This window comes from Chlamydotis macqueenii, chromosome Z, assembly GCF_036417535.1.
Source record: "Chlamydotis macqueenii isolate bChlMac1 chromosome Z, bChlMac1.mat, whole genome shotgun sequence".
Classification (NCBI taxonomy): domain Eukaryota; kingdom Metazoa; phylum Chordata; class Aves; order Otidiformes; family Otididae; genus Chlamydotis; species Chlamydotis macqueenii.
The window spans coordinates 43451163-43464377 of NC_141593.1; the positions used below are offsets into that span (position 1 = coordinate 43451163).

General features: G+C 39.8%; 1 protein-coding gene across 3 annotated transcripts in view; it reads right to left on the reverse strand.

Moving 5' to 3' along the window:
• Positions 1-1657: 1657 nt before the first annotated feature.
• PTCH1 (patched 1) overlaps positions 1658-13215 on the reverse strand; it is a 69350-nt gene continuing 57792 nt past the window's right edge. For all 3 annotated transcript variants that reach the window (XM_086770154.1, XM_086770153.1, XM_086770151.1), the window contains 5 exons: positions 12850-12992; positions 9781-9880; positions 8140-8394; positions 6533-7061; positions 1658-4839 (listed from right to left, as the gene is read on the reverse strand). In XM_086770154.1, coding sequence (XP_086626280.1) covers positions 6534-7061; positions 8140-8394; positions 9781-9880; positions 12850-12992 — 1026 coding nt within the window. In that variant the 3' untranslated portion in view covers positions 1658-4839; position 6533. The remainder of the gene's footprint in view (positions 4840-6532; positions 7062-8139; positions 8395-9780; positions 9881-12849; positions 12993-13215) is intronic.

Here is a 13215-nt window from a genome sequence, read left to right on the forward strand (position 1 = left end):
CAGGTTGCCCAGAAAGGTGGTGGAGGCCCCATCTCTGGAAGCGTTCAAGGCCAGGCTGGATGAGGCTCTGAGCAACCTGACCTAGTCAGGGATGTCCCTGCTCCTTGCAGGGGGGTTGGACTAGATGACCTTTGAAGGTCCCTTCCAACCCTAACCATTCTATGATTCTATGATTCTAAAACCCAAAGAACGATGACACATACATCACAAGGTTTTGCTTTGCCTACTTTGACACTGAAGTGACTGTTCTCAAAAGAGGTCATAACTTAGCACAGGGAGGGGCACTGATTTCCTACCCAGTCCGTGTCTGCTCCCAAGATAACTTGAGGACAGATGCCCAAATCCAAAGTCCAATGAAATGTAAGAGAGGACTTTCACACAGAACCCCCTGGGAAGTGAAAGGCCAACTCAAGAGCCATTTATAAGAAATCTAAACATGACAAGCAATGTAAGGTAAATAGCTATCATTGATGGAAGATGGAATTTTTAAAGAAAAATCCTCAGTTCTGACTGGTGGAATGCATTGATTTATTCATACGGTTTCCAGTCCTGTGAATGAAGCTGCTCCCATGAATGGCTGCGACACAAAAGGCAAAGTCAGTGAGTTGAGCTAATGCAAGACTTCAGTGGCCACTGTTCTCACAAGCTGTAACCCACTGCGGCCAGATCCGCAACCTGACTCAGTCTAACCAGACCTGAGGGTCTGAGGGAGAATATTTTGAGTGGCAAAAGAAGTGCAGAAATTTTGCAGTTCAAGTCCATTAACTGTATTTTCTTCTCTTTTCTGGTTAAACTTTCAGAAAACATAAAATAAAAAGTTGTATTTCCTGACCATGAAAAGTAGAGGCTGAATCATATGTTATCCCAAGACATGTTTGGGTCTCTTGTTTATGTGACATTTAGAAGACTCATGAAAAAACCACCTAAGGGTTAGAGAATCAAGTGAGGTATTGCTGGCTCTGTGGCACTTTGGTGGATGCTCCGCAGAGTATGTTTGCACAGGACAAACCACACTGAGGTTTATGTTGCAAGCGACTTCAGACAGATGTTGCTACTTAAAACCTTCCCTGTTGCCTGCAGTAGCCTCTCAGGCAGTGCTCATGCGGGGCACAGGGACATGCACCCTGGCTTGCAGTTGCCAGCACGCTTCCCAGAAGGAGTTTTGTCAAGAATCTCCCTTATGGAGGGCTGTAGTTTTCAGAACTCCACGTTTATTTATTTTTTGCTCCACAAAGTGGGAAAAACAGACTATTTCCCTCATCCAATTTAGGGAGCCACCACAGAGACGGAAAAAGACAAAGAATTTTCTCCCACTTCTAAGCAGAAATCACCTGTACATAAACTGCTTTACTCAAGGGTTCAAAGTCTACACAGAATGCTTCATTAAGAATAATAATGAAAGGTATAATCTAGTCCTAAATCCATCCCCTGAAACATAACAAGGGTAACAGAACCAAAAAGACAAGCACCAGCGTGTTACAATTTAGACAGGATTTTAGAATTGACTCCTGCTCCAAAATGGGAAAATATGAGTCTCCCAAACATCCCAAACACTGAAATATCCCAAATTCGTGCTCCAAATCAGAATGATTGCATGTTTGTACCTGCACAGCTGACCAGTAGTACATAAAGAAGCATTCTATAAACAACCAAATCCGTAACCAATAAGTTATAACATTTTTTATTTGTGTTAGAATTTCTATCAGTGTTTGAACATTAATATTTAGAGAGTTTGTACAATTTCCATTCAAAGTTTAAAATGAGAACCATACTAGATCAGAAATGGTAACTAAAACACAGTTCAGAATTGTATGAATATACACACTCTCTTTCTCTCTTAACACTGTTAAACACTTTCTTTTCTGCCAGGGGGTTTACAAGGAAAAGTGTGCACCGTAATCATATCTCAGCAGTGTTCCAAAACATAATGGTATCATCATTACATATAAACTCTTTAAAAATATACTTCTGTCAAAAGACTTGATGACTACTATGTACACTACAAAAATAAATTTTCATATAAATAAATTATATGGCATAATTTTATCTTTGTAACTGAAATGACACAAACCCACTCCTACCAAAACAGGCAGGCAATGAGACCCAGTTTGAATATTTTTTCCTTTTAACTCCTTACACTAAAAGCTACGATGAGTCCTTAATGTAAATGTTATATACTCTTTCCTATTTAACATTAGTAAGCACTCTATACAAATAAAAATCCATTAAACAGTAAAAACATAACTGTAATAGTGTTTCCAATAGAAATAAAATCCCTGCATCATTTGTTATAAACTGGCATGACAAATACTGTAAGAAAACATTCTTATGATACAAAAATATAAATATCACCCATGATTAAAAAAGTTAAAAAACAAAACCAAAACAAAATAAATGTTGCCAGCCACTGAGTTCTCCCCTTGCCAATGTGACTATCAGAGAAGAAGGTCTACATTGTGCACGAAGCAGCAGACAGCTCACCCACACACAAGCACGCAGGAGGAGTCGAGCAGGGGCAGGTGGGAGACACTGTGGCTCGCCTTGGCCCCCTTCCCTCCTGAGGAAGAGGAGGGAGCGAGGCACGCCACGGTGGTGGTGTCATGGGAGCCCTGCCGACCTCCAACACTGGAGCGCACACGCTTGGCGGTTGAAGGTAGTTTCCAATTAGTATCATACAATTTTTTTCCAGAGTTTGTATGATCTGAGGTCACTATGCTGCTAGTGCGAAATTGGGGCCCCTCATCTTTTTGTGATTAAGAGTTGTCATGTTAGACAGTGAACTGGACCAGTAGGCAGTTGCGACATTAACCCTTAGTGTGCACTGAAACAGTAGCTTATGTATCCCGGGAATGACACCAGGCTCTCGCCACCTGCTCTTCGAGCGTTCACATTGGAGATCTGTAAACAAGTGCCTCATATCAAAGTGTTTTCAAGTGAGCAAAAAAAGGCATGGAAATTTGTGCATTCTAACTATCCCCATTCGTTATGCTGGCAAGGTCTGTGGGCAAAAATAAGACTCCCTGAAGCCACTGGAGAAAAACACTTTCCCATCAAAGAATTGGCCGCTGTTGTTCAGGCATTGTACTCAAAGAACAGCCCTACCACTGCTGTGTTTAGAAACTGAGTATTGGTTGTGTGTGTTTGGCTCTGAATACATAATTGAACATCTACCTGCTCTAAAAGCTGCTTGGAGAAGGGCAGAAAAAAGATTAAGAAAGAGGAAGACAGAGATAATGAAAACTTTTGTTCTATAATTTTAAATTAAGGTTCTCCATTCTTAGGGTTTGTTTCCAACTGGAACACAGATTGTAGCGTTTTTTCAGACCCTTCACCTGCAGCAATCCCCTTTTAGTTTAAAAATAATAATACAAAAAGCTAAATTAGTTTCGCAAAGAGATCCCAGTTTAGCTGTTTTAATTAAAAGTGCCAATGCAGCATGGGAAAAAACAAACAATAGAGAAAAGAACACCCCAGGCCTTGCGTGTCGTTACACTCCTGGACCAGAAAGCCATCTATATTTAAAAAGTGAAAATAGAATTTTTTTATCCTTCCATTTGATTTTTATCACTTACTATTAACTTCCTTCCTGCCATGAAAATAAGGTGATCAAAGACACTGCTGTCAAGGCTGTAAGGACAGAACTGAGCTGTGGCTCGCCATCAAACCACTCAATTATCCAGCTTCTAATGCCACTCATAGTATCAAAATAAGGCATATGCTCATTGAATTTCTATAACCACCAGCACCTCTCAATATCCAGCACCTTTGGAAGTGAAAAAAAATAACGGTTATAGTGTTTGCACTTACCTGGCACCTTTTGTAAAAAAATAATCAGAGCACTACATGAACAGTAATTAAGCCTCAACATTCCTGGGAGGTAGGTAAGTGTATTTATACCCATTTTACATAATGAGAAACTGAGGCATGGGGCAGTTAAGTGACTTGACCAAAGTAACATGAGCCAAGTCACTAAGAGTGTGGGAAACTGAACCACAACCACAAACCTCGACTCCCTGTCTTCTAATTTGGGCCTTTGATGATGGCAGTCTATGGTATATGTTGATAAACACCAACACAATTTTCACTAGTGCCTACTAACAGGGAAAGCCAGACTCGCATCAGCATCAGTGGGTTTATAAGCCCACTAAATGTTACCATACAGTAAAAGAGAAACTACAGTACACCAGGAACATACATACAAAAGCATGCACACTTCCAGATGCACGCATGGATACACACAGCAAAACAAAACCTGCACATAGCTAACTCTATTTAAGCCTCCCAGATTAACTTGCTTTTCTTCATATCTGCTTATTTTAAAAATTACCACGCATAGCGTGTTTGAAGTTAACAGTAACATTTCGTACTACCACAGGGTTGTGATACGCAAATTTAAAATATTTTAAAGAGACATGTACGTTTAAAAAAAAAATCCTATTACATAAGCAATATTTGCATAGAATTATACAAGTAAATTATACAATATTTAAGCAGCAGCAACTTATGCTGAAATTTAGAACTAGATTAAGCTTAGTTGTGGCACGGAGATCAATGTACAAAAAGTACAAAGCGCACACAATATTGTCCCCATTCTATTGCCCAGAGGCAAATAACTCCAGATTATACTACTTTACATTGTTCTTTTGTATATTACATATGTGTACATCTTTTAAATACTTAAGAAATATTTAACAAAATAATACAATAGGTTACAGTAACAGTGAACTGTTGTCCTGATGCAGCATGTCCTTTTCTACAACTTCAAGCAGTTCTTCTCTTCAAGCAGTTCTGGAAATAAAGTTTTCCATCTTTGGCCTCTTCTTTGCTTCAGTTATTATGCTTTACAAATAAAGAGAGAAGAAAAACAAACATTCATTAAAATTCAAGAAAAACAAACAAATCAAGCTAATCCAAAACTCTTTTAACGATTCTTGTGGTTACAGTTAGCAGTTAGGAAATGTAGGCTCTGCTTTCATCTCAGTCATTAATTTCTTGGTAAAGAAATACTAATATCAATTTAAAAAATGCAGAGGCTTTAATTTCTGAGTTCCTTGCTTTAGATACCTGCAACAAATTCAGTCAAAACCAATGAACAGTGCAAGGAGAAATATGCTACATTGAATTCTGCACACAGCTAAGAATCTCACATCACCACACAGTTCAGCTCGAAAAAGCTGAGCCCAAGTATTTCCTTACTGTGAGGATACTATTACTTGCCACATTTCTAGACTGGAAGGCTAAAGGCATTCCTGTCTATTTGCGCTTTGAGATGCTTGGAGAGTTTTATAAATCAGAAGGTGATTTTATGATGAATCATCAATAAATTTTCATCAAATCTCTGTGTGTGTGTGCGCATGCATGCATGTGCATACACGTTAAATAGTTCTACAACCAAAATAAAATGTCTTGCTGTAGCCAAATTAGTGTCTGTTACTGAAATGCTCTGAAAAGCAAAGAGAGAAAACAGGGATCCACAACTAAGTAACTATTTTAACACCTCCTCTTCCCCCAAAAGAGAAAAGCAAAATTAAAATAGGGAGAAATGTTTTTCCCATGCAAAAGTCCCAAAAAGCTTTCAGGGTGAAAATTCAATTGGCTTCTCCCCTTCAAAGTATTCCCTATAAAATTAATGTAAAATTTTCAAGAAAATAAATAGCTTTATTCTTCCCCAAACATCTGCTAAAATACCCTGTCTGTTCTAAACAGAAGTTTCCTGTACCCTTTTCTTGCCAGCCTGAAGACAGATGATGACTTAGGCATCAAGTTTCACAAGTTCTTGGGTCTATCGTTTCACGGAAGACAGTAAATGCCCTGCTAGGTCAGTTCTACCCTTTGCAAATCTGCAAAAGCCTTTGCAGCTGCCCCTGACAACGGAGAGACTGGCCCAAGGACTCCCCCAGCGCACGAGTTTGCTGAGTGGGTCTCCGAACACTTCCTAAAGCACAGGGGATGCTCCGCTGCTCAACAGTGCACTAGGCACAGTGGGGCTTTCCCACCTCTCACTCAGCCCATCTTCCAGAGGGATTCAGTCCTCACTACAGACTTCAAATTCTTTCAAGTTTTATTCAAGAGAGTACAATTCTCAAATTAGCTGGCAGTTTTACACTCTCCTAGGCAATGTCATTGTGTATGACGTTTTAGAATGTGCCTGATTTAGGGATCAGAAGACAGAACTTATCAACAGTTAATGCACTCGCACAGCTTTGAAGACATCACACATCATCTCTGCTTCGTTTTCCTCTTCTGGTAAGCTGGGATTGTATGATGTACTTACCCACTTTGCAAAGCTCTTGGAAGTAGTTCATGTCTGAACCCACTACAACATCTCAGTGTTGGAAAGTACTGTCTTATCCAACCTGACTTCTAGTGTAAAACATACTATATTCATGGTCAGCAGATTCAAGATGATCAGGGACCAATAAGTAAACCTACCTGAAGGAAAGGTACCTCAGAAATTTTACCTTTCCCCTTTCTGTCGATCACACCATTGCCTGACACAGGCAAAGACTGCAGCTACAGGAGATGGACCTACCTTACTGTGAGCTGTTGCCAGGTATCCTTTCCTCACATTCAACATCTTGTAGTTCTATAACTTCTACTTTAGAATTTCTTCTTTCACACCGCACATTAAAAGGCACATGAGGGTCCTCAAATGGCCCATGGTCAGCTTCACGGTATCCCTCATAGGATGGAAAGCTCCCTCCCCGAGAGCTGTGGCTGTGCACCGCAGGGTGGACAGCAACAGTCACTGAAGCTGAGGCAGTCACAGTAGTGATAGGCTGGCAGTACGCTGGTCCTGCAGCGCCCACAGTGCTGAACGCTGGGCTTCTCATGTTATGAGAACGAGCCCTGTGGCCCAAGCGATCCCTATTGCTAGGTCCTGAATGCCCTTCAGTAGAAATTTCAAAAGCGTCCCTGCGAGGGCGGTAAGGAGGTGGTCGCAGCCCTTCCTTTGCTTCCCGTTTCGGTTGTCTGCCCTGACGCCATGTCTGCTGCGTGCTGGACTCTGGATTTGATTGTAATCTGGGACTTGACTGATGCCTTGTATCTGGCTGAACCACCTGAAACAAAGATGCAGGGTTATGCCTCTGATAAAGTGAGGCAAACAAATAGTACACTCGCTTATATTTTATGCTGAGAACAGTTACAATAATGCTGTCCTGGCTCTAGCTCTACAAAAGTAATGTTCTGGAGTCTGATAATTGTTGATTTTTTTTCAGATAGTTTTTGTCTGAAGTTATTAAAACCTGGAAAGCCTATCTTCAGAAAAAGAGGATGACGGCTGAAAACATGATTGTAAGCTTCCTACACACCGGTCCATCTTTTCAAAGGGATGGGTGACAAGCACTTGATCTTAACTCATTCAACAAGCAGAATTGCAGGCATTTGGAAAAGGCTCTATTCCATGCAGAGTACATACACAGGATGTTAGGAGGGTAGTTTGTATAGACTGTAGGAATCTGTTTTCTGATTTCTGTGAAAAGCGTGAAGCGCAGCGGCCGCATCAGTCAATAAACCGTGACCAGCTTCAAATGTGGCTGTGCTTGTACCTATTTCTAGGCCTCTGCTGAACAAAAACAGATCCGCATTGCAGCTCAGCATGCAGCATCAGCAGGGGTAGGAGACAGAGCTTTTTCACTTTCCTTTGAAATCACAGTTATGTCAACCCAGTAGCAAGCTGCAACAAGCCCAATATTTGGTACAACCCTGAAACTGTTTTCTTCTGGCTCTATCAATCTTTCTCCCCAAAATACACTGTCAGAGAGGGGTATATGAGATGGTGATCCACAAGGACCTGTGTTGAAGAGGTCTGGATCTTTTAATTTCTCCCCGGTCTCTCTCTGAGAACATTTATCAAACAGACTGAGAGCTCTCTCTTGTGGCTGGTGTCAATGACATAACAGCAATTACACACGCGAATGACCTCTGCTTTCGCACCATCATTTTACCCTCAACTTGATTTTACAGGAAAGGAAAAGGAAAGCCTTCACTCTGTGCTTTCAAGTTTTGGCACAAAGTCATGAAGCATAATCAGCCTGATGTATAAAAGAGCTTTCTACAAAAAAAAAATAGATTTAAATTAAAAAAACCCCACACACTCTTCTTGCCCTCCTGCCAGTCAAAATGGGAGCTACTTACAGTGGATCTCGCAAAGACAGGATTCTCAGTGGCCTCCACTATTACTTGATGGACTGGTGCCCCAAGGCCTTGGGTGGCTTCATACTGCTGAAGCTCTTCACTAATGCCAGACACTGTGGTTTGAGAGCTGTACTCTGAATCAGAGGAATCTGACCCATTATTTGTGTGCCCGGGTGGCAATGCAAACCTCACGATGCTGGGGGGCGGCTCAGGAGATGGTGTGGGCAATCTGTTTCGTCCATTGGCTGGAGAAACCTGATAATGACAATGCATTCATTAACACTCAGTTAGCATTATCCTTTTAATCATTAGTGCCTGACACAAATGTTCTTCTGCCAAATACACCCTCCCATGCAGTGAGAACCTTAGCACCAGTCTTCTGATGAAAATTAATACTGAACTGAAAAAAAAACCCAAACAAATAAAAAGAGGCATGATATGATCTCCATCTGACGATATGTATGTAAACAGGATTATACAGATTCTTCTGAGTATCATTGTTTCAGGAAGTGCATGCATGTGTGTGCATGCATGCACTTGCATTTGTGAATAAAAAAGTACAATGTGGACTTCCCTCTCCCTTCAGCATACATTAACAGTGATTTCCTAAAATCACCTCAAATGCGTATGTATAGCATGATTTAGTGAACCTTTGCAAAGAGAGATGGACATACACATAATAGCAACATATGTGGTAAGAACATATGCACATATATATTGCTTGAGTAAGGGATAGGTCATGGACACTGTTAGGAATTTAAGAGATAAGACACTTGTCAAAACTGTTTTACTAATGCTAAAAATAGAAATACTTCGGAAATACTACTAGTGCTGTGTACATACCTTGTATTTTATTCTTGCACACACACATAAATATAGAGATGTGAAGCACAACACACTGATTCTACCAATATATGATAAAGACAGCCCTATGTAACACAGTAATTGTGTTAACTATAGAGGAGGCAATGAACAAATCAGCAACCAAATACAAAATTGGTATCTATGAATCCTTTTTTGCTGGACTTGGCCTTTATACTGTAAAGTCATCAATATCTAAGTGAAGCCTTCTACTCATCAAATGCTTGAGCCAAGAGCATACAGCAGGGAGGGGTGACTGGACAGGGGGGGACCTTCTGGCAGACTGGTCATGGTTATCAAGGTGTGGTCTGTGGACCACCACTGGTGTATGTTGGTCCACACAAGCCTTCTTGGTGGTCTGCTCAGTTAAATATTTGAGGAGAGAAATAGAGGCAGTAAGGTAGGAAAGAAGAAGGTATGCGTATAAAACAAACTGTCTTTTGCAAAATATTGCGGAAAATCCTCGTTTTACAGACTAGTTTGCATATCACACTATGCTTTTAAAAGCATAAATAATCTTACACCTGTATCAAGTCTGCTGATTGCAGCCTTTAAAACAATGCTTATTAAAGAATCCTTTAAAAATACAAGTAGAAGAATATCAACTAAATAACAAACAGCACATTTAATAAAGATTAAAAAATGCAGAGCAACAAACTTAAAACTAACAAAAATCCAAGAGAATTTAAAAAAAAAGGTGTTTCTAAAAAAAGGGGCCATCTAGGGGGCAGGGGTGCAGAGAGAACATTATTTCTTCTGTTCGCCACTAATTTTACTGACCTCAGGGTATGGTCCAAAGAATGAAAGAAGAACAGGAAGCAGCACCAATCCATTGAGAACTCCCAGAATGGTTAAGATTGCCAAAACAGCAAAGAAATACCTGAAGTAGGGTTTAAGGGGTTTGGGGGAGAGAATAGCCACAAATATTGTTAGAAATAGGAGATTAAAATTACTTCTAACATGATACAATAACACACATACTAAATTAAATCTAAAATATTACTAACATTGTATTAAATAATTATATAACTTTCCATATGTAAATATAAGGTTTTTTACCTTTTGAGTTAGAGAAGCTACTTTCCACAACCCAAAGTGTTAGTTTATAAAGGAAAGAAAAAAATTACATTTGTTAATTTCCCAGAATCCGTAAGCATGTAATGTTATTTATGAATGTGTTACACAAACACAAAAATATGGAATGTGCAGTGAATAGCTGAATGGATTGAAAGCACAAATACAATGAAAAGGGGCCCCCATTAGTGAAAACCCAGCAGAAGCAAACAAATGAAGTGAAGGGTGTAGAATTTAAACAATTTAGCCTAGAAGGAAAAGAAGCCCTCTTCTCCCAGCAGCTAATCCACTGTGAAATGCTTCTGCATCTTACAGCAGAATCTCTAATTAAATCTCCAGTGTATCAGGTGAGGGTTTCCCTTGCTGTTCATTAATCACAACTTTCCCCCTACAATTCTGTGAGTTCCAGTTTTACCAAATAGCTCGAATTGCAACCTTTTTTACAACACAGGAACCCACTTTCTGCAAAGAAAATGCTGCCCATTCTATAGTAAGCTTCAGCATTGTACTGAGTAAGAGCACTCCACAATGGCAGAGCTGCATTGCAGGCTAATCTTTTGTTGAACAATTTAGCATCTCTGAATACGCTTGTTTTGCGTCAGCCAATTCAAACATAAAGGCTGAAGTACTATGGAAGAAGACGAAAGTGCACAAGTGGTTGTCCTTTCCCACCGCTGAGGGCTAAGGTCTGGGATCCTTCATGAATACCAAGGTAAACCTGTCAGTAAAAGGAAAGCCTTGCTAGTTGGTATTCGGCACAGCTGGGGCTCAGACTAAACTTAAAGCTGCGTTGTAACTAATGATTTTAAGGACTCAGTCTTAGTAAATTCCTGAAGGAGAAGGCAAAGGAGAAGAACGGAGGGGAAGTTTGCTGCTAATGGGTCTGCTGATTACATTGTCTAGCTGGCAACAAACTTTACTGCCTCCCTGTTACCACATCTGATCAAATATATCAGACTGCGGTAAAACTACAAATATCCTGCTATTGTAAACATTTGGGAATTTCTGATCTGCATTAGCAAAAATCAGCAAGCCAATCTGCTCTTCTAACATAAACCACCAGAACTTTATACTGGGACAGAGATCAACAACAGGCATTAAAAACATTTGCATCTCATCAATCTAACGCTAGGATAAACAGGAGGATTATAGCTCTGACCACTTGGTGTATACAATGTCTGTTAATTTACTTAATCTTCCACATTGTTGGACTAATCTATCGCTTTCCGGAAGTTTGGGATCTTCTTCACCCACTATAACAATGCTCAGGCTGCCATAATTTATTTTATTTTATTTTTTAAACAAGGAAAACTGAAGTCAGATAGTGCTAGAAAATGAGAAACTGATGGCCAAAAAAAGTAAAATAATGTAAGTTGAAAAGTTGAAAGGCTCATTTTATAAACTGAGAGAACATCCTTATCCAAATTTGGTGTGAAGGGCTGCTACAATCTTCCATTTGCTACGACACAAAAATATGCCTGCCAAAATCTTGTCTGTTAAGTAGAAAAGTAGCACATCAAATGTACCCCTGTAAATTTAGGTTAAATCTATAAGTAACCTGTATGTCAAAGTGTTCCAACCCTTACAAGATCATGTCCTAAAAGAAAAATTCTACCTTATTTCTTCAACACCAACAAAATAAAATTTTAAAAATACTGACTTTGGGAAAAAAAATACAAATTCTATTTCAGGACATACATTATCTGTATAGTAATAATCCTCACACAGGTTTCCTGAGGTCTAACTGCAAAATGTCTGCTTTCTTCAAATCTCTTACATACATAAACAAAAAATCTTGATGAGATTTAGCAGCCATTCTCTTAGTTCCTGCCTGTGACATTTTGCTGTTCTCGTTGTCAAATGGATGTCAGCTTAGTCATCTACCCAGCTTATGTCTACCTAAATGGTTAACTCATCTTTCAGAGCATTTTTATGTGGCCCAGTTGACCTCAGTTCCATTTTAGGACTTCGACGATTTTTTTTTCATGCTGTACTTTGCCACAAAGAACCTGTGTTAATTCTAAGATTAGCCATTTTGCAGAGCTCCACAGGTTGTTTGGAATAGAATGGGATCTCTTTCATTGCACTCCTCAAATTCCCCTCAATGAAAAACTTGCTTTCCTGTCATACTCGACGAATTCACATTCTTAATTAAATTCACAAGAAACAGTCCGCCTCTAGCTCTAAACAGAAGGGCCTTCAGGCTTTACTTTACAACATTTTAATATGAAGTTCTCTGTTCATACTTATGATTCCCCAGCTCCCAAACAGGGTTTTTTTTCCTCTCCCTGTTACACATTTTTGTAAGCCTCTCATAACGATAGAAGCAGGCAGCCCAGAGAGAGTCACTTGCAGCACACAGTTGTAGTGTGTTTGTAGGTTTATGTGTCCTTTGCACGCAAATTTTTGTGCATACAAGAAGTCTGGAGGACCTAAAGGTTAAAGGTCAAATCCTGCTAATACTGGGGAATACTAGATGCTTTGAACTGACTCAAACCCAGAATTAGCAACCTTTGCTAAACAGGGCCATTTTTATGTTCTTTCACACTGGGTGTCAGATTTTCCTGGAACAGATTTTAATACCAGCAATGGAAACACTACCGCGTCTAGCATGTAACAAGGAGTTAATAAAACAGAGGGAAAGCAGGACCATGATGTAAGCATGCTTGACACACCATGCATAGTAATAAAATGACAGATATGCTGAAGTGACTAAAAATTAAAAGCATACTTATTTTTATTTTAAAAAGAAAGACACACACAAATGCTTTTTACCTGACAATAAAATCAAACTCCGATCCTGCGAGCATTAACACTCCAAGTAGAGTGGACACGGCCCCATCCAACACTGGCGCAAACATGTGTTCCAATGCAAGGACAGCCCTATGGTTCCTGTCTCCTATGGCAGTTAAAAACGCCTGTAAAACAATGAAATCCATTTCATTTAGATAGATGCATACAACCTTCCAAACAGCCACTCTTGATAGCATGCACAGTTTTTCATCAGTTAATTACTTCAAGCTACAGTTTATGAAAGTATCTCTATAGCTGGCTAGCCTTCAAGAGAGGGCTTAATTCTGCAGTCACACCACATTGCTGCTGCTGAAGTCACACGACCAGAGGAAGCACTGATTACAGAGT